This window comes from Eptatretus burgeri, chromosome 1 (genome assembly GCF_056783735.1).
Source record: "Eptatretus burgeri isolate ZD-2024b chromosome 1, Ebu_testis_v1, whole genome shotgun sequence".
Classification (NCBI taxonomy): domain Eukaryota; kingdom Metazoa; phylum Chordata; class Myxini; order Myxiniformes; family Myxinidae; genus Eptatretus; species Eptatretus burgeri.
The window spans coordinates 115,866,920-115,887,545 of NC_140961.1; the positions used below are offsets into that span (position 1 = coordinate 115,866,920).

The 20,626-nt window shown below is 42.8% G+C and overlaps 1 protein-coding gene and 1 pseudogene across 1 annotated transcript; both read left to right on the plus strand.

Moving 5' to 3' along the window:
* Positions 1-13,510: 13,510 nt before the first annotated feature.
* On the plus strand, positions 13,511-14,903 carry LOC147035242 (uncharacterized; annotated as a pseudogene).
* A 1,222-nt stretch (positions 14,904-16,125) lies between these two features.
* LOC147035243 (uncharacterized) lies at positions 16,126-18,248 on the plus strand. Its single transcript, XM_085895100.1, is given in 5 exon segments — positions 16,126-16,422; positions 16,509-16,692; positions 16,814-17,018; positions 17,102-17,351; positions 17,354-18,248. Coding segments are annotated over 5 exon segments (1,239 nt in total). The 5' UTR covers positions 16,126-16,154; the 3' UTR covers positions 17,686-18,248.
* Positions 18,249-20,626: the final 2,378 nt, after the last annotated feature.

Here is a 20,626-nt window from a genome sequence, read left to right on the forward strand (position 1 = left end):
AGTGTTTCCTTCCTTTCTCTCTCTTCTTTTCCTCTTCGTTCATTCCCTGATTATTGTGCCCCATTGTTGCCCCGCGATCCAATTGTCATTGCAAACTTGCTCTTCTATAAGCCTTGCTCTTATCGAGAAACCAACATCACTAGCTATGTGAGAGCATGGGACTTTTGAAATGAAGTAATTCGCCAGAGAATGCTCGGCGATCCTGTGCATAACCCCTTGACAGAAATGTTGATTGGGGCATAACTCCTAAACCTTGTAAAATAATCTGAAAATACTTGGAAAAGTACCTGAGAGAAGGGGATGTTCCTCTGCACAACAGAGTTGGAGCACTTTTTCAGTTCACCCAAAGGACTGAGATCTTGCAACTACCCATAATGCAAAATCCTGATGACGTGGGCCGGCGCAAGGTCCGAAAGATCGTGGACGGGTGTATTCTTCCAAAAACCTTGATGAATCGCTTCCAGTGAATTGACTTTGAACTTTGTGGGAGTGCCTCCTGTGATCTTGGCAGGCTTGGTTATTTATCTCATGGACATCTGCAATTGGAAAGACGATGCTGTGCATTTATACTAACAGAGCAGTGGCTCCCGACTCTTCGACAAAGGGCATCTTCACAACGTCAAAATACGCAAAGCTTGTGGCAGCTATCATTTACATGGAAGCAAGAAGTACCAGGCAGACTTCCCTGGGGGAGACACCGTGTCTGGTTTTGGTGCTTCTTTGCAGTGTGGAAGAAAAATAATTGTGTTCTTTTATTCTCAATTATAATTGACACAGTATCTTACTCTGGAAAAGGTCTTGCTCACTGCGTAGAAACAGATTGGTTGTTTTGAGAATGCATGTTCAAAGTGATGACATCATGTTTCCCTCCTCCTTCTCCCTGCCTTTCCTCCAGTTGCTTATCATCCTTTCTTCAAGGCTGACCTGGTTGTTAACACTGCAAACTTTCGCCTTGTGCGTATCAACCCATCCAGTAGTTGAATTGCCAAATGTCGCACCCTCCCATTGTTGGATGTCAACAAGAGGGATTGCTTCGGGCTTCTTGTTAGCGGAGATCATTGAATGCCTTGCAATTGGCGTTCTCCCCTCCACATACGTGAAATTAAAGATTGTCTTTCGATGTACCTCGCCCGAGTGGACAATTGCGTTCTTGAGATCCACCACAGCAGCAATCGGAAGACCATATCTGGGGCTTGTGGATGCACAGGGTAAGTTTGAAATAAACAATCAAAATGATATTTATTAATACCGCATTCATTTTGGGGGTGGGGAGTGGGAGCTATGAGGGCCATCATAAAGGTATTGTTTGTTTGGTTACGGGGCCACAAGAGAAATGATACTCGTTTTTTTTTTTGCATCAATTGCTAAAAGATGTGGGTGTGCATGCGTGCGCATGTGCGCATGCGTGCTCTTGCCGCCACTCGTATTAACAGGAAGTGGTAGGAACTCGACACCACACATCCACTGATATTTCCTCTATTTTTATGAATCCAATTTCCATCCAGGAACACAACAATTCTGGATAACCATTTTGAAATTGACACTCTTGTTGGAATGCTGAAAATTCTCTTTAAAAGACTTTCACTTTCAGATTTCATGCTTGCAATGACATTAAAAGTGCCCACTGAAAACGTGAGTCAATGAAAGTGAAATTAGCATTCATATGACATTTTGAAATTCCCACATTCCATGATTCTCACAAAGTGTTTGAGACTTGAAAGGGAAGGCTGCTGGTGGAGTGTTGCAAGCACTCTCCTCTAAACATGCCTTTATTATATTCAAGGCCCTCTCATTGCATTTCAGCACCATTATTTTGGTATGGTATACTCGGTGTTTGTGGAGAAGTGTTTAGTTAATTTTTGCTACGCCTAGCTGATTCTGTCCATCTTCCTCATTTTTCTGTCCTCTACTCTCCTCACTTCTCTTTGGTCTCTCTCTCTCTCTCTCTCTCTCTCTCTCTCTCTCTCTCTCTCTCTCTCTCTCTCTCTCTCTCTCTCTCTCTCTCTCTCTCTCTCTCTCTCTCTCTCTCTCTTTCACCCCCTGCTGGCCGTTGGTACGTTGTGTTACTGTCATGGCGGCTGCTTGCTTCGTGTCGTGAGTACCTGTCCTCCGCTGTGCTGGTTTGTGTTCCCACATTACCCATTTCTTTCCTCTTTGTTCGTGTTTTTGTCTTTGCACAGCTGTTGTTCGCTTGGCATGCACGTGCAATCGCAGAGGGCTGTTGCTCAGTCTCTGGCGGTATGTGTGGAGCCTGTGTTCCTTCTCCTTTCTCTCTTCTTATCTTCTGAATGTTTTAGTTTTCGTTTCTCTTTACCCCATTTCTCTTTGTTTTTGTCATATCTATTGAGTGAGAGAGAGAAAGAGAGCGCACACGGTAGGTGGTGTTCGGGTCTATTTCAGAACCTCTCCCGGTTTTGAGGCCTGTGTTCCATCTGACGTGTTTGCTAGTTTTAGCCAACGCTTTTGGCTCCCTTTAATGATTATTGGACCTTGTCCATATTATTATTAATATTATTATTATTATTATTATTATTTGTTTCCTCCACTTCCAAGCGTCGCTTGTGGTAAGTTTCTTTTGTTGATTTAAACTCTTTTCTCTTGTTAAAATTACTTTTAACTATGGGCAAACGTTCGTTTGAATCATAGCATGTACGAGTCACTTACTCGTAAAAATGGCCTCGTGTGTGATCCCCCGAGAGAGGTAAAGATTGAGGACGTGTTACTGGCAATCGGAAAGATCGTTGGTTTACACAACATCCGTGCAGCCTCTCGAATGAACAAGAGGGTCGTTGTGTTCATTTCCGAGGTGCACATGGTAACCTCCATTGTGGAGAAAGGCCTTGCTGTACACCCCGACCTGTTTCTCCTTGTTTCGCCACTAGACACACCTGCGGTTAAGGTGAACGTGTCTAATGCTCCGCCTTTCATTCGGAATGATGATTTGTGTGCTCAATTGAGTAAGTTCGGTGCGATCGTATCAAAGATCACAATGGTGCCGATACACTCAGGAAGTGGAGAATTTAAACACGTGATGACTTTTAAATGGGTACTGTACATGATATTGCCTGAAAATGAGCAAAAGTTAAACGTAGTTTTACATGCAAAAATTAACGGCCATGTGTATAGAATGTATGCCTCCACGGCATGGGCGTCGATTGCTTTTGAAAAGTGGGGGGACATTGCATGCCCAGACCACGAAGCCCACTTCGTGCCAGCATGGACACAGCAAGTCTACCCTTGCAAATTCTTGATTTTATACGCTCGTTGACATGCTGCCTTCTGATCACACAAATCCCTTAAATTAATCTGACCATCTATCGCCCATCTTTTTATCAAATGTAAGCAGACGGAGCAAGATTAATTAAACATTAATCATACACATTTCAAAGTTTCAAGTGTCATCAAAGAAATATATATATATATATATATATATATATATATATATATATATATATATATATATATATATATATATATATATATATATATATATAGAGAGAGAGAGAGAGAGAGAGAGAGAGAGAGAGAGAGAGAGAGAGAGAGAGAGAGAGAGAGAGAGAGAGAGAGAGAGAGAGAGAGAGAGAGAGAGAGAGAGAGAGAGAGAGAGAGAGAGAGAGAGAGAGAGAGAGAGAGAGAGAGAGAGAGAGAGAGAGAGAGAGAGAGAGAGAGAGAGAGAGAGAGAGAGAGAGAGAGAGAGAGAGAGAGAGAGAGAGAGAGAGAGAGAGAGAGAGAGAGAGAGAGAGAGAGAGAGAGAGAGAGAGAGAGAGAGAGAGAGAGAGAGAGAGAGAGAGAGAGAGAGAGAGAGAGAGAGAGAGAGAGAGAGAGAGAGAGAGAGAGAGAGAGAGAGAGAGAGAGAGAGAGAGAGAGAGAGAGAGAGAGAGAGAGAGAGAGAGAGAGAGAGAGAGAGAGAGAGAGAGAGAGAGAGAGAGAGAGAGAGAGAGAGAGAGAGAGAGAGAGAGAGAGAGAGAGAGAGAGAGAGAGAGAGAGAGAGAGAGAGAGAGAGAGAGAGAGAGAGAGAGAGAGAGAGAGAGAGAGAGAGAGAGAGAGAGAGAGAGAGAGAGAGAGAGAGAGAGAGAGAGAGAGAGAGAGAGAGAGAGAGAGAGAGAGAGAGAGAGAGAGAGAGAGAGAGAGAGAGAGAGAGAGAGAGAGAGAGAGAGAGAGAGAGAGAGAGAGAGAGAGAGAGAGAGAGAGAGAGAGAGAGAGAGAGAGAGAGAGAGAGAGAGAGAGAGAGAGAGAGAGAGAGAGAGAGAGAGAGAGAGAGAGAATATGAATTGTTTATCAAGCCTCCTTCTCACGACCCTTGAACTGATTCACTAAACATAAACTGAAAACTAGACTGACATACATGAAATTGATATTACACGAGTACGGTCAACTTACCTTAAAACTTGCCAAAAATATGAACCCTCTTGTCTGCCGATCCAGTTAAAAACTTTGTAGCAATGTCTTGGGGGTCAAGTGCAGTCAGACGATCTCGGTGAACATGACAGATCATGAGATGGTTGAGGCGTTGTTGGGTCATTGTGGAAAGTAACCAAGTCTTCATATGTCTGAGTGTGCTGAAGGACCGTTCAGCTTCGCATGAACTTGCTCGGGAAACCAATAGAAGCCTAAGCAAACGTTCAACCTGTGGAAACTTTCGACGGACTTCCGACACCATGTCTACAAATATCTTACGGTAATCCTCAACAGATGAACCACTGAACTGGTTACGAAAGAAGCCAAGTGCTTGCTCTAGGGAATCCGACAGTTTGGGATATTTGCGGACTATTTGTGGTTTGAATGACCCAGGCAGGAGCATTTCACCCAAGTCCCTATACGCCATGAGGTCGGTTGATGTGAAGTACTCGTTCGAGTTCTCGGATGCGTTGTCGATGACTGAAAAATTCAACTGAAAAATTCAACTCTGCAGAATTGGCAGTGTATTCCTGCGTGCCTCCATCAAGTCTCTTCGGAAGCTTGCGCTTACGAGGGAGGGTCACTGGATCTAGTTGGCACTGCTGGAGCTTCTGTTGTGCTGCTTCGAAAACCTCCTTAAACGTCTGGTCAGTATGGAGAGATTGGAGATTCTGTGCAGTTATCTTTGCAGCAGTAAGCATACCAGAGACGGTAACTTGTGAACCCTGAAGTGCCTTATTGAGGTATTCAAGGGATTGGAGAACGGGCAATGATGCAAACAGACCGAGAACACACTTTCCTGATGAAAGACAGCTTCGAATACCGTTGGCTCGCGATGCCGTGTTCATACCAAAGTCATCACTTGCTTGTTGAAGGGCATCCAGTACCGCTTCATAGTTATCCAATATCGATTTCACAGCAGGAGAACGAGTTAGCCAACGCGTCGGGCAAATTGGCCTCAGGCGTGTAGGGCAAGGAGTGTCAGCATCGTCAGTGTGGATATTCAAGTACAGATGCTTGAATTTTCCAGAGTTGTTGTAGATGTTGCTGAGTACCTGGACATAATCAAGGGCGTCTCTTATGAACAGTGCAGTTTGTAGGGCTTTGGCTGTACAATCCTCTTTATTTTATTTTCAACGCTGCATTTAAAATCTCTAATTTAATCATTCTAAATCACACAGTTTAATGGGACACCTTATTCTGTCGGTCTATCCTTCGTATTTGTCCTCGTGCAAACGGAAAATTATTCGGATGATGACGGAAGAGAAATTCCTTCCGGAACGTTATTTTTCCTCATAAAAATTGCAAGCCGCGGCTAAGCTACTAAGCCTAAGCCTTTTTTAATCGGATTTTCGAGGTAATCTCATTACTACCCTATATATACTGTATAATACTATAATCCGAGAACATAATTCAAAAATAATTTTCTGTTCGTTTGTCCGAACCGCTTAGGTGAATTTTGCACATTTTTCAACAGCTACATTTTAAAATCTATAATTTAATCCTCATAAGTCCGATGACCGAATGATACCTCTCGTTTTGTTGGTCTATACCTCCCCAAGTCCAAGTACCGATGAAAAAATTATTTACATTAACCACCGCAAAAGCGAGTGAATCAGCACATTTTATTTTATGTTTCCCAAGCATTCAAAGCTAATTTAGTCACCAAAATACCCACTTTCCTTCGATTTTCACCCGGTTTTCAACGTTGTGGATTAGGCCACTGTCATCGACTGCGAAATATGAAAACAGAATTACAAAATCTTTTTCCGTTCATTCGTGTGAGCCGGTAGAGAGAAACCACGTCATCCTGCACAAGCTCCACCATCTCAATCAGCATACCAGACTGTGAAATCTTTTATTGGCTTATAACTCGACGGTGTAAAGCCACAAAAATTAGACACATACATCATCGTGCAGGTAATAATATCAGGCATCCGGCGATATAAGTTATTAAGGTGAAATAAACTATTTTGGTCGCTAAAGGGGCCCCGAGCCGTTGCGGCCTAACACTATCCGAGGCTTGGCGCTCTGGGCCATGAAGCCGCGATTTCTTTAAATGCTCATAAAATGACGATGCAAAGTCCGAAAACGTCCCAACATACCTCAAAATGTCCAGGTCACGTTCTCTGTTAGTGGGTGAATAATCCAAAGCTTGGCGAATTTGCTTCGCAATGATAGGAAGAGCCGACATCGAAGGATCAAAAAGCGACATCGCTATGGACGCTTGGCCGGTGGGAGACCATGGCTTGGGAAGCACGGATTCTCAATGTTGAATTGTTAACCTATCATATTTAATCGAACTATAATAGACCAATAAAACTTTAATAGAGATTTAAAAATTTATTCTTGTATTTGAGGAGCATCTCGACCTGGTTGTACTAGAGCAGCTCGTTTTGTGTTACGTTACTTACGTTCAATGAAAAAAAGTGGGGGGGGGGGAATCGATATGTTGTCCCCCCCTTGATAAAAAGTGTCCCCCCCGTCCCCCACCAATCGACGCCCATACTCCATGGATGTCATGGCATGTTATCATTGTGGAGCATACGGTCATGTAAAGAACTCCTGTCCTGTTTCGATGAGATCATCAGAAAATCAAGGACAGGAGATTGTGGATCCCCCCTTGCCCACTTCATGGGGTGGGTGAAAGGGGAGAATCCTCTTCACCACCTGTTCGTGAGCGGGAAGCAGCAGACACCTACCCCCCCCCCCCACTTACTGTGGGGTGTGAAATGGTAGAACCCTCCCCACAACATATTGGTGAGGAGCAAACAGTAGGCCCCTCCTCTCTACCTTCTAATGTACCAGAAGTGGTTGGTCCCTCGACCTCCACTGTACAGGACTGTACTAATGACGACATGGAGGGGTTCGTGACGGTGTCTCGTAAAAAAGGGCAAAACGTTCGTGTCCAGTCGACAATGAGGCAAAGACAACACAAAGTAAGATACTTGTTGTGTCAGATGTACCGAGCTTGCGGGATGCATCTCTTATAGATAATCCCTCTTTGGGACTGGAAATTGAACCAGAACCGAATATAACTCTGACTAATTCATTTGCACCACTCGCTGAATTGCCTGAGTTGTATGAATGTGATGTAGACATTGACAATATTCGTGCCTCTCAGGAGGATACAAGTGGGGTTTTTGAGAATTTTGGTGTCTGCAGTGATAAAAATGAATCTGTCACTGAGGTGTGCGCAAAGCAGTGTCTTTGTGATGTCAAGGCAGATAAGCCAGAAAGCCCCTCAGAGGAAGTCTGCAGTCCTATCCTTGTGGAACAAATTGCAAGGGATGGTAAGAAGGAGGCTGCATGTGATAGTGGGCAGCTAAATGGGAATGGAAAGATCGATGGTTCAAATTCTATGGAGAATTGTGATTTCGAAATAAGTTTGGAGCAGGAAGAGAATGACAGAGATGATGAGGTTGACTTCGATGATACCTCTTCTACCCTGTTAGTTAGTGGGTGTTGTGCCCAAGAGGACGATGGAGACACCATGGTAACAGAAGATGAAATTATTAAATTTTTAAATGAAACCTTCAGGAAAAGGCATCTGAGAATTTGGGATTTTTTTCCCGAATCTCCATGCCTTTTTTAAAACTGCAAAAAATATGATTCATGAACCTCAGCAAGTTCGGTTTTCAGAACCTCAATTCCAGCGGTTAAGGAAATGTGCCACTAAGGCCGGAAAAGAACCTCAAGAGTAGTAATAGTCGTAGTTTAAAAAAAAAAATGAAGGTAGAATGGAGGCACAGCTGTGTGCATCGCCTCGAGGTCTTGCAAATGTTTAAGAAAGAAAAAAATTGATATTCTGTTGTTACAAGAGAAACACACCAACCAACCTTGTGAGGACGAGTGGCGCAGGATTTTTAAAGGTTGCCTTTTTTTTCTCCAGTGCCTTTGAGGATGCTAAGGCAGGTGTGGAAATTATTGTGCACCCTAGAGTCCAACCCTCGGAGATTTATTGTCGGGTGGTTTGTTAAGGATTCTTAATTGCTGTAGAATTGATAACCAGTAATCAAAAAATTTGTATTATTGATGTGTATTGCCCCAGTGACAGCGCTGAAAGGTTTCTATTCCTTCCAAAGTTAGCAGGTTTTTTAAACACTGTTGACGTGACTTGTCTAATTTGTATGGGGGGAGATTATAACTGCACACTCAACCCCCGACTGGACAGGAATACTCCTGAGCCCCATCTACCCAGTGCAATGGTTTTGGCACAACTTGTACAAAAATTTAAATTTAGGGATGTTTGGCGTCTGCAAAATCCAAACACCCGTCAAAATACATGGGTGTGCTGTTCAAAGAACCAGATAACCATGGGCCGACTGGACAGATTCTATGTAAACCACGCAATGGTGAATCTGGTTCAGAGAACAAGCATAAGTCCATCTGGCTTTTCTGATCATCATATGATTGCAATGGAATGTATGTTTCCCTTTAATTGTTGTAACAGTGCATACTGGACTTTCAATGTTGAATTATTACAAGATGTACAATCTGAAAATGCCTTCAGACTGGTATGGAAGAAGTTAGAACAACAAAAGTGTTCCTTTCCGAATACTCGACAGTGGTAGGACTGTACAAAATCCCAAATTCGGATTTTCTGTCAATAATATTGCTCACATACCACCAGTAATGCATCTGGGTTGATAAATGCTCTCAAAGAAGATGTAGGTCAATATGAGCAAGAAGTTGGAGCATCCAGTTGAAGTGATCACCATCAGCAGTTGGTGGAAAAAAAGACTCTATTGGCTGAACTAGTCAAGGAGCATGTGGCTGGAGCAATGGTTCACCTTTGGGTGAGCAGAATTCAACTGGAGACGCCAAATAAGGAATTCTTCAACCTTGAGAAGGTCGTCAAGACCTCTCGGCAGATTCACAGTTTACACTCTTATAACGGTGTTTTGACTTGCCAGAGTGACATTAAACATTCGATACAGGTTTTCCACTCAAATCTGTTTACACCGAGAACTGTGGACAAAATTATTATAAATGAGGTGATTGAACTTCTCCCATCCCTTTCTCAAGAACAGCAACCGCAACTCGAATGTGACATTTCGTTTGAGGAGCTCATTGCGGCATTAAAACTGCTTGAGGACGGCAAAGCCCCCGGGCTTGATGGACTTCCTGCTGAATTTTACAAAGCCTTTTGGAACATTCTGGGTCCTGCTCTAATGGAGACCCTGCTTGAGAGCCGATATCAGAGTGAATTGCCCCTGAGCTGCAGGAGAGCGATTTTGTGTCTCCTCCCAAAGAAAGGGGATTTGCGGCAGATTACAAACTGGTGGCCTGTTTCATTGCGAAACACTGATTATAAGATTGTATCAAAAGTGCTTGCAATGCGTCTTAAAAAATGTCATCTTTCTCCTGATTGGAAATGAACAAACTTATTGCATACCTGAACGACCCATCTATGACAGTATTTTTTTAGTTCGAGATTTAATTGCCATCGGTCAATCCGTGCCTCAGGGTTTTGGGTTGTTTCTCCTGGATCAGGAAAAAGCCTTTGACAGTGTGGATCATTCTTTCTTATTTTTCTTATTTGCGGTCCTTAATAGAGCAGGTTTTGGGGAAAAATTCATATCTTGCATAAAACGTTTGTCCAGAAATGCATCATGCCTGCTAAAAGTAAATAATAGCTTGTGCCATCCCTTTCCCTTTCAGCGTGGTATCCGTCAGGGTTGTCCACTGTCAGGCATGTTGTACACACTTTCTGTTGAACCTCTACTGGCTATCCTTCGCACCTCACTGTCTGGGTTATCCTTGTCAAACAGTCCGAACATTTTTATTTCTGCTTATGCAGATGACCTGTGTGTTGTAGTCAAAAACCCAAAATATGTCAGTGAGCTATCCCATTGTCTTGCCAAATTTGAACTGGCCTCATCAGCAAGAGTGAATTGGAACAAGAGTGTAGCTCTTTGGCAAGACCCAAATACACTCTCCTCATCACACTTCTCATGTGCACCTCTCCCAACTCTTCCAGGAGTAGTGTTATGGAAAACAGATGGGTGTAAATACTTAGGAATCCATTTGGGAACTACGAGCTATATCCAAAGGAATTGGGATGGGTTCCTCGACAACATTAAGCAGAAACTATCAAGGTGGAAAGGAATGCTCCAGTTCTTGTCACTTAAGGCACGGGTAACGATCATTAATAACCTGAGACTTTCAACCGTATGGCACAAGGTTATCGCACTCCAGCCTCCTCAAGCTGTGATCACAAGCATTCAGAAGAGTCTGGTTGATTTTTTTTCTGTGGAGGCCACCACTGGCTCAAGCCAGATGTTTTGTGCAGGCCACGAATGTCTGGTGGCCAAGTCTTGGTGCACATCCTGAGTCGAATAATGGCTTTTCCACTCATGGCAATAAAACGTCTACTATATGGTGAAGTAGTGTCCTAGCGTCCTCTCACCAATACCTTGCTTCGGCAAATAGGTGGTTTGGACTATGACCGGGAACTCTTCCTTATAGACCTAAAGCGGGTTGATAGAGCTCGGCTCCCTGCCTTTCATCAATCTCTTCTGAATGCTTGGCAAGCTCTTGGAGTGCAGCAGCTGGAGATCTCCTATGATGCCAGGAATTTTGTGCATGAGCCACTATTCCAAAACTTATTATTTGCTGGAATATCTACCAGCCAGTCTTTCATTAAGTACTTCACAAATAGTGGAATAAATAAAGTGCGAGATCTTATGGAGCCTTCCTTGAAACGCTGGTTGCCTGCTGGCTCGATTTATAAAAAAAATTGGATTGCATTCAATGAGAGTAGTGGGTGAGGTCATGAGGATAGTAACCCAGACTTTTCTACATCGAAATATTGGGTGGAATGGGGAAAGCGAAGAAGTTGATTATTCACCAAAATTTTCCTGTACTTTCAATCACAGCCCAAAAACACCATGACGTGTTCTCTTCAAACAGTGACGAGTCTGGTGTGTTCCACTTCATGGGGAAAAAAACATTATATGGGATTTGTCGAGAAGTATGTTTACAGGGCTGTACGACACCGTTAAGAAACCACTGGAAAGAGACCTTCCCTGCAGGAGCTTTTCTTACTCCCAATTGGAAGGTGATGTTCAGATTTCTGACTGTTGGTCGCACGGGAGACTTAAATTGGAGACTGGTCCATCAAGCCCTGGCCACGCAGGTTCTCCTACAGAAATTTAACCCCTCTGTGTCGAATTCATACCCTTTCTGTATGAGTATCGAAAATCTGAATCATGTGTTCATTGAGTGCAAGAGGTTGTCACCTCTGTTTCTTTACCTGTGTCGGATTTTTGTAAATTTAAAATTGTTTTTCCTTTCCAATCTTTATTTATGGGCTCGCTCTCAACACAGGAAACAAATCCGTATTTTTGCTTTTGAATTTTTTACTTGGAATTGCTAAGCTTGCAATTTATAAGACCAGAAAAGCCAGATTGGTAAATAAGAAAAATGAAAATGCACTTTATTGTTTCAAAGGCATGGTGTCTGCTCGTATAAAAGTAGAACATGCATATCATGTCAACATGGGTCGTCTTCTGGTGTTTGAAGACATGGTGCAATGGTGGTGTCTTGTGTAAATGTGTTGAGAATGAAGTTCACATTTTTGTGAGTTGTAACAATATCATTGATCCTTGAACATTCATTGTCTTTCTGACTCTGCTGGAGCACCTGTACCAAAAGAATGGCACTTGATTCTCATGTGTTGATTCTTTTATGGACCTCAGGCAAATGGTGCCTCAACTTTTTTTCTGTTTTATTTTGCCTTGTGAGATGTTTCATACTTTTATAGTAAAAGGACGTAAAAAGTCTCTCTCTCTCTCTCTCTCTCTCTCTCTCTCTCTCTCTCTCTCTCTCTCTCTCTCTCTCTCTCTCTCTCTCTCTCTCTCTCTCTCTCTCTCTCTCTCTCTCTCTCTCTCTCTCTCTCTCTCTCTCTCTCTGTCTCTGTCTCTGTCTCTGTCTCTGTCTCTGTCTCTGTCTCTGTCTCTGTCTCTGTCTCTGTCTCTGTCTGTCTGTCTGTCTGTCTCTCTCGCCCCCTGCTGGTCATTTGCTTTCTCGGCGTGGTGTCATGGCCGCCGTGGGCTGTTGCTCTGTGTTGTGGTGAGTTTTCAGTGTCGTTTTCATCCCTTCCCACTTCCCTTTTTCCTTCCTGTTATGTTCTGTGGTGTTTTGTTCGTGTTTTTTCTCTCCTTTGTTATCGTTGAGAGAAAGAGAGAGAGAGAGAGAGAGAGAGAGAGAGAGAGAGAGAGAGAGAGAGAGAGAGAGAGAGAGAGAGAGAGAGAGAGAGAGAGAGAGAGAAAGAGTGAGAGCAGGCCTATTTGGGTGCGGCCTAGCTGATTCTTTTTTGAGGCCTTATAAGTACCTTGTTGCTTATAATGCATTTGATTTTTAATTTTTTTCTTTTTCTCGACTCAACTAGTTTGACCTTCTTGTCTGGTTAGGGCAAAGAGGTGATAAACTGCTATCATGGTGATTGTACGCCCTCAGCATTAGGCGTTTGAAAATTTAACTCTGAAACACACAGTTGTTTGTGTTCCACCAGAGGGTGTTTGTGTTCCAACAACTGAGGATGTTGTATGAGCAGTCGGCGATGTAATCGGTTGTGAACATGTCCGAGCTGTGTCCCGAATGAGTCAGAAAGTTATTGTTTTCGTGTCAGACGAATACTTTGTGCAAAATATAGTGAGTACAGGTTTAACCACAGAGAGTGGCGTTTTTATGTTAGCCTCCCCGATGGATACCCCTGCGATGAAAATTGTAATATCAAATGTTCCACCTTTCATGTTGTTGTTCGTCTTTCGGCTGCTCCCATTAGGGGTCTCCACAGCGGATCATCCATTTTGATCTGCATACTGATTTGGCACAGGTTTTACGCCGGATGCCCTTCCTGACGCAACCCTGGTCGCCTCTTATGACACAGGGATAAGGATTAGGTTTCGCCATGATTCTGGGCTGCCCTACACCCTCTCATAGCGTGGCCCAGTGCAAAGCGCCGATCCTCAAGCAATCCTCCAACCCAAGCCTCCGAGTAGCTGGATTACAGGCGCATGCTACTACGCCCGGTAATGTTCCACCTTTCATACCAAACGATAAACTAATATCAGTTTTGTCGCGATATGGGACAGTTGTGTCAAGAATGTCTATGATTCCGCTGAGAAGCCGAGTCAAGCGGATAAAACATGTAATGAGTTTTTGTCGACAGATTTTCATGGTTCTTCCTGATCGCGGTGATGATACGGGACTGGATATTTCGTTCAAAGTAAAGTTCAATGATCGTGAATATCAAATGTATGCTTCATCAGCTTCGTTAATGTGTTTTCTCTGTGGAGCCCTCGGTCATGTCAAACGTTTTTGCCCCAAGGTTTCCTGTTCAAAGTGTGGTAAAAATGGCCATGGAGACATGGATTGCAAAAAGGATATCAACACTGCAGATCCTATAAAACGGGCTGATGTTAATCTCAATAGTTTACCAATTCCTGCTGTTCCTGTTGCTCCTGCTGTTCCCTCCTGTAGTGAGACGGATGTTAACAATACCCTTGTTTCCAATCCCAGCGTCGAAAATAATGGTACATCACTCCCGATTACTGAAAATGAAGTAACCTCAAATTGTCCAACCTGTCCTGATGCTCGTTCATGTAGTGAAGAAATGGATGAGGATCCTGTAATTACCCTGAAAAAACGAAGAGCAACAGATGCTAGTTTTTCTCTCTGTACTGCAAATAAAGTAGTATTGGAGATGGACAGTGTTGCTGAAAACGTACCTCAAGTTGGTTTTCACGTTTCGACCCTTTTTGAAGAGGAGGATAGAAAATTAGATTCAAAAATTGAGGAAAATGAATCTCAAAGGATGCGGTTCACCTCTGTAGATAGAAATCGTTGTTCAACGGAAATAGGAGGTAATGCTGAGGACGTTAGTAAACCCTCAATTGAACCATTACCATCACTGGTTACTAATGAGCAGACGGTGATTGACTCAGACCTCGACAGTGCCCTTCTACCCATACAGATGGAAAAGTGTATTCCCGAGTCTCCGACTGATTCCATAGATAACACGACACATGAGGGAGAAACTGGGGTTTCGGCTCAGTTTGTGCCAAACGAACATCAGGGTAATGTAGTTTATACCATAGAGCTCTCCAGCACATCTCTGGAGACACTCAAGATTCCGATAGTGATTAAAGATGCTGATATTCTCGATCCTGGAGGTACCTTGTCAGCGTTGTCAGAAACGTCAGAGTCGGGTGAAGATGTTGAGGTGCCTGAGTTGTCTCAGTCTCCGATGATTCAGTTAACGATAGCTCCTCAACTTGTCCTTTCTTTTCTAAATGAAACCTATAAACAGCGAAAAGTGGTTATCTAAGATACATTTCCTGATTTAGTTTCATTTCTCCAAAGTCCGAAAAAAAATAATAACAAAGCCCATTGATTTCCCATGAACAAAGTTACAGTTTCACCGTCTTCGGAAATTCATCACGGAAGCAGGTCTTGAAATTTCGCAACAGTCGATAAAACCTTTTGATAAAGAATGAAGAAAATCACTTTTGGCACTTTAAACATAAATGGTGGAGGTGCAAGTCACAATCACCAAGCTCAAGTGCAAAGTTTATTTAAGCGCAAAAAAATAGACATACTTTTATTGCAAGAGACACATATCACTCAGAATGTAGAGTATGATTGGTGTCGCCTTTTTTGGGGGGCAGTGTTATGTTAGTAACCTGTCTTCTCTTTCGGTAGGTCTTGCTTTCATACTTAGACCGGGGCTAACACCCGAGTCATGTGTTTTCCTGGAGATTGTAAAAGGCCGATTCATTTCTCTTGAACTCCTGATTAACAATTTTCATTTTACATTATTTAATGTGTATGCACCTTGTGAGAGTGCAGAACGTAGAGCTTTCTTTGCTTCTGTGATCTACCACTTACAGACAGTTGATCCAAATCACTGTGTCTGCATTGGGGGTGATTTTAACTGCACATTTGATCCCAAAATAGACAGGAACACAGCAGAACCCCATCCGGAATCTTGTATGGATTTATCGCTTTACTTCTCTCACGTTGGGTTACTAGATATATGGAGGGAATTTTACCCTAGTGAACTTCGGTTTACATGGAGCCGTATTACTTAGTTAGGGAATTTTAGCAAATTGTATTGACCATCTGTGAAAAAATTGCTTACCAAAAAATTTCTTCACTATCGTATTCATCTAGGTGTCTACGAACACCCATCAATTAGTGCAAACCCAAATCCTTGTGGAAAATTCTGGGGAGCCAAAGTTCGGGTGCTCAGAGGGCCTGCGCGAAAAAATCGGAAACATTAACTTTTGCCAATATTGACTTGTGGGATGTCTAACTAGGGGTTTTTTTGGGGTGCTGAATTGATTCCAACCGTTAGATTTGAGGAAAAATGAATCCCTGGCCATAAAATATTGATATGATACATTTTTAGATATCTCAGACTGTGTTTTGTAGTAATTTGGCTCAATTGATTCAGATTGTTCAAATTGTGCTGAAACCAGCACACAACATTTTTGAAACCACTGCTATATTGTTGCTAATACTTGTGCTCATGCTCAGCAGAATTGTCTGTGTTCGCTGACGTTAGCTAAGAGCTTTTAGCTATAAAATTATTGTGTATGGGACTCAATAGAAGTTGAATATATTCAACGTAGAGTGGACCTATTAATGTTAAAACACGTCACTGTATGTGTCTTCTTTCTGTTTTGTGTCCAACTTTCATGTCCTGTCTGTTGTTTACAAAAAAATGTCTTATTTTTTAGGACAGTATGGACAAAGATGTGACTGAACCTGGCTTGAGGTGTTTCATCTGTGGTGGTTCCGGGATTGAAAAGCATACGCTCTCAAAAGTCTCCAATAAAGGCCACCCACGGATCTTATCACATTCTGAGCTTGTGGGCGATGCGACGTTGATCGGGAGACTAAATGAGGACTGCAACAACGGAGAAGACAGCAAGTTGAGATACCATGTGGGTTGTAAAACAGAGTTGTACAGTCGTGCGAGAAGTATATCCACTGCAACTGAAACAGCTAATCGTAAGTTTTTTTTATTCATCATTCAAAGGAAGTAGCATTTCAAATATCTCAAATTTGCTTTCTAAACAATAATCTTATTTCCATAGAACAAGATGAGGATGGCCGATGCTCAGACAGGACGAAAAAAGGCTGGATATCATCTGGGCAAAGTACCTCGCCTGGCTCCAGCTGTATTTCCCAAACACCATCAGCGCATCTTATCTACCGTGATGTTTGCATACTCTGTGATGAAGGCATCAACGTTGGAACATTGGAACAAAACCCTGGTAAGTTGTGCGTTTACCGAGTCCTGCACAAGTTCAAATGTATATTTTTCATTTTTTTTTCTCTTCATTCGACCACTCAAAGTCAAATACTTTAATGATGCATATATGTGGCATCATCCGGGCAGAGCCCAGAAGGTGTATCGTGCGCCTGACAATCGCTACCAGGACCGACTGAGAAGGAATTTGATGGAGACAGCTGTGAAACGAGGAGATGCCTGCGGACGTGAGGTCGCTGGTCATCTGTCTGGGATCATAGACTTGGTAGCAGAAGAGGCGCTTTATCATCTTCGGTGCAGGACCCTATTCGAGCACTCGTTTACAAACCCTGAGGTAATTATAATAGCAATGCACTTCTGAAATTAAAATTAAAATGATAAGTTCGGCTTAATTAAAAATGATATTTTTGTCCTCAGGTCGGATGGCCTATTAATGAAGAGAGACAGTTGCTGTTTGAGAAACTGTGCTTATGGATAGATGAAGGGGTGGAGCACGGTATTACAACTCTTGCAGAGATCCACAGGAAGATGGAAGAGCTTGACCCCAGCAAGGGCAAAAGTCTGGCATACAGTCCTCGGTATCTGAAAATAAAGCTTCAGGAACAGTATGAGGAGTCTCTCTACTTCACATCAGATGAGAGAAGAACAGATCTTGTGTGTCTGAGAGACAAATCCTTTGAGACTACCGTCAGCAGGTCCTCAACCCCTCGCAAACCCTGGACGATGCTGAACTGAAGGCGCTCACCATTTCAACTGCCATCAACCTGATCTGCGGAGACTTGGCAAGAGTCCCACTTGACCAGAAGTGGGAGTCCCACTTGACGAAGTACCCTTCGGTGTCTTACGATGTCGGAAAGATCCGGGAGGCCCTCCCAGAAATATACCGGAGGTATCTCATCTTCTTTTATAGCTTCTCTGGCTGCAATACAGTGTCTGCAATTTTTGGGTTTAGCAAACCAACTTTGCTAAGCGAGCTCTGCAAGACTGAGCAGAGAGAGTAATGGACGTCTTTATGGACATCCGAGCTGAGAAAGGTGAAATCATTAAAGCAGGCTGTGATCTTTTCATGCTCATGTTCCATGGGAAATCCTCCAAAGACTTGGAAGACTTGAGATTCGACATCTTCAGCAAGCGAGCTGCTACTGGGAGCATAAAACCTGAGAAACTCCCCCCGACAACAGGAGCTGCAGCACAGCACTCTCTCCGAGCTTACCTCCAGACTAGAGACTGGCTGATGCTACAAAGTCCATCATTAGATGCCCGGGACTATGGATGGCAACTCACTGAGCAAGGATATGCACCAATCCCTTCTACAGACCCCATTGCACCAGACTACCTCCTGACGTTTGCCAGCTGCAAGTGTGCGGGGGACTGCAGCTCACTCAGGTGCTGCTGTAAAAAGCAATGAGTCAAGTGTATTTCTGCTTGCGACATCTGTCATGGTAACTCTTGCCTGAACATAAACCAGCTGGATGACCAGAGGAGTGAGGAAGATACTGGGGAGTTTGATGAATAAGGTTGTAATAGCTGATGAAGCAACATTTCCATTGAGCACAGTTCTGTTAAAAATGCAATAAAATACATTTTATATGATCAAGGAGTGTTTTTTTCTCAAAAATAGTGGTTGGAATCAATTCAGCACCCCAAAAAACCCCTAGTTAGACATCCCACAAGTCAATATTGGCAAAAGTTAATTTTCCGATTTTTTTTCGCGCAGGCCCTCTGAGCACCCGAATTTTGATTGCCTCCCAAGAATTTTCCACAAGGATTTGGGTTTGCACTAATTGATATGTGTTAGTAGACACCTAGATGAATACGTTAGTGAAGAAATTTTTTGGTAAGAAATTTTTTCACAGATGGTCAATACAATTTGCTAAAATTCCCTAACTAACTGGAGGAAGAATTTCCTTTGCGAGACGACCGATGGTATATAAATTCTCGTTTTAGAAATATTGTGGTCTCTCCAGATTTTTTTCCCATCAATATTCTCAGACCATCATTTAGTAACCATGGGGTTTCTTTTTCCGCAGTCAATACGTAAAAGTGCACATTGGAAATTTAATACGAGTCTTCTAGAAGATGGGCTATTCGAAGAAGCCTTCAAAGTGTTCTGGGCTAACCAAATCCAAACGAAACCCTCATATTCTACAGTAAATTTATGGTGGGAAAATACAAAAACCCATATTCGGGTATTTTGTCAGCAGTTTAGGGCAAATGTCACAAACGTTGATAATGTAACAATGACTTGCTTTGAAGCTGACATTTTACAACCAGAAGGAAAAACTGGTTAAAGAGAATAATGCAAGAAACTATCAGTTATTATTAGAAAAGAAGATTCAACTACGGGAGTTAATCCAAGAGAAAGCAGGAGGGTTGCTACTCAGACTAAGGGTCAGGAACTTTAAGGATTTTGATACCCCCAGTAAGGCTTTGTTTCGTTGAGACTCTGTTAGGAAATCGCCCAAGAATATTTTTTTCTGTTTTTGACTCCAACGGAACTGTAATAGCAAATCCCAAGGATGTAAGGTTGTGTGTTAAAGATTTTTCCTCCAAATTGTTTACAAAACGAATTGTTTGTGATAAAATGATGAGACAGTTAACCTCTCACCTTCCCTCCATAACTGAGCCTCAGTGCCTGGCATTGGACGCACCGATTATGCTCAAGGAATTAACCCAAGCTCTAAATGAAATGGACTCCGGAAGGGCCCCTGGAATTGATGGCCTGCCAGCTGAATTGTACGTCAAATTTTGGGACCTGTTAGGCCCAGAACTGATGCATGTCCTGGAATCATCTCCGTCACAAGGAGAGCTACCTCTAAGCTTGAGAAGAGCGGTGATGTCTCTCCTTCCAAAGTCTGGCGACTTAAGACAGATGAAGAATTGGAGAACTGTTTCTCTGCTATGTACCGACTACAAAATATTTTCAAAAGTTTTGTCAAATCGATTAAAAAAAGTAATCAGCAATCTGGTTCACCCTGATCAAAGTTGTTGCATCCTGGGCAGATCAATATACGATAATATATTTTTTATTAGAGATTTCATAGATGGTAATTGTGTACAGAATGATTTTGGTATAATTTTCATTGATTTAGAAAAGGCTTTTGACAGCATCGATCATGTTTTTTTTTGCATCAAGTGTCGGATGCGTGTGGATTTGGGGTTATTTTCAGGAAATATATTGCTTTACTATATAATAACATTTTCAGCCGAGTTAAGATGAACAATGAGCTTTGTCCTCCCATACAGGTCCAAATGGGGGTTAGGCAAGGTTGCCCAGTCTCTGGCTTACTTTTTACCCTTGTGATGGAATCACTTCTCGTGTTACTGAGGAAGGATCTTTCGGGAGTAGTAATATCCCCTGAGTACCCTTCTATTGTCTTCTCAGCATATGCTGATGATGTGTCAGTTCTTGTTAAGGATGATAAGGATACTGCTGCTCTTATCAAGTGCTTGGATTCCTTTCGTTTAGCTTCCTCTTTGAAGTGTAACTGGGAGAAAAGCAAAGCATTATGGGTTCCCTTCTTGAAAAACAATCTATCTGGAATGGCACCAGCCCCACCAGTACACCTTCCTGCAAAACTAAAGTGGGTGGATGACGGCGTTCAGTATATTGGGGTGTTTCTTGGATCGACACAGTATGGAAAAAAAACTGGGATGGTGTTGTTGAACGTGTCAAGAGAAGATTGAGCAGGTGGAGAAGAGCTTTGCCCCATCTTTCGTACAAAGGCCGAGTTCTGGTAATCAATAATTTGGTTGCCTCCTCATTATGGCACAGGTTCGTCTGCCTGCAACCACCGGAAGACTTGTTGAAGGAAGTGCAAAGGCAACTCTCGGACTTCTTCTGGGGAGGCCATCACTGGTTATGACCCAATGTTGTATGCCAACCATTGGCCAAGGGTGGCCAGGGTTTGGTCGACATCAAGAGCCGTATAATGGCCTTTC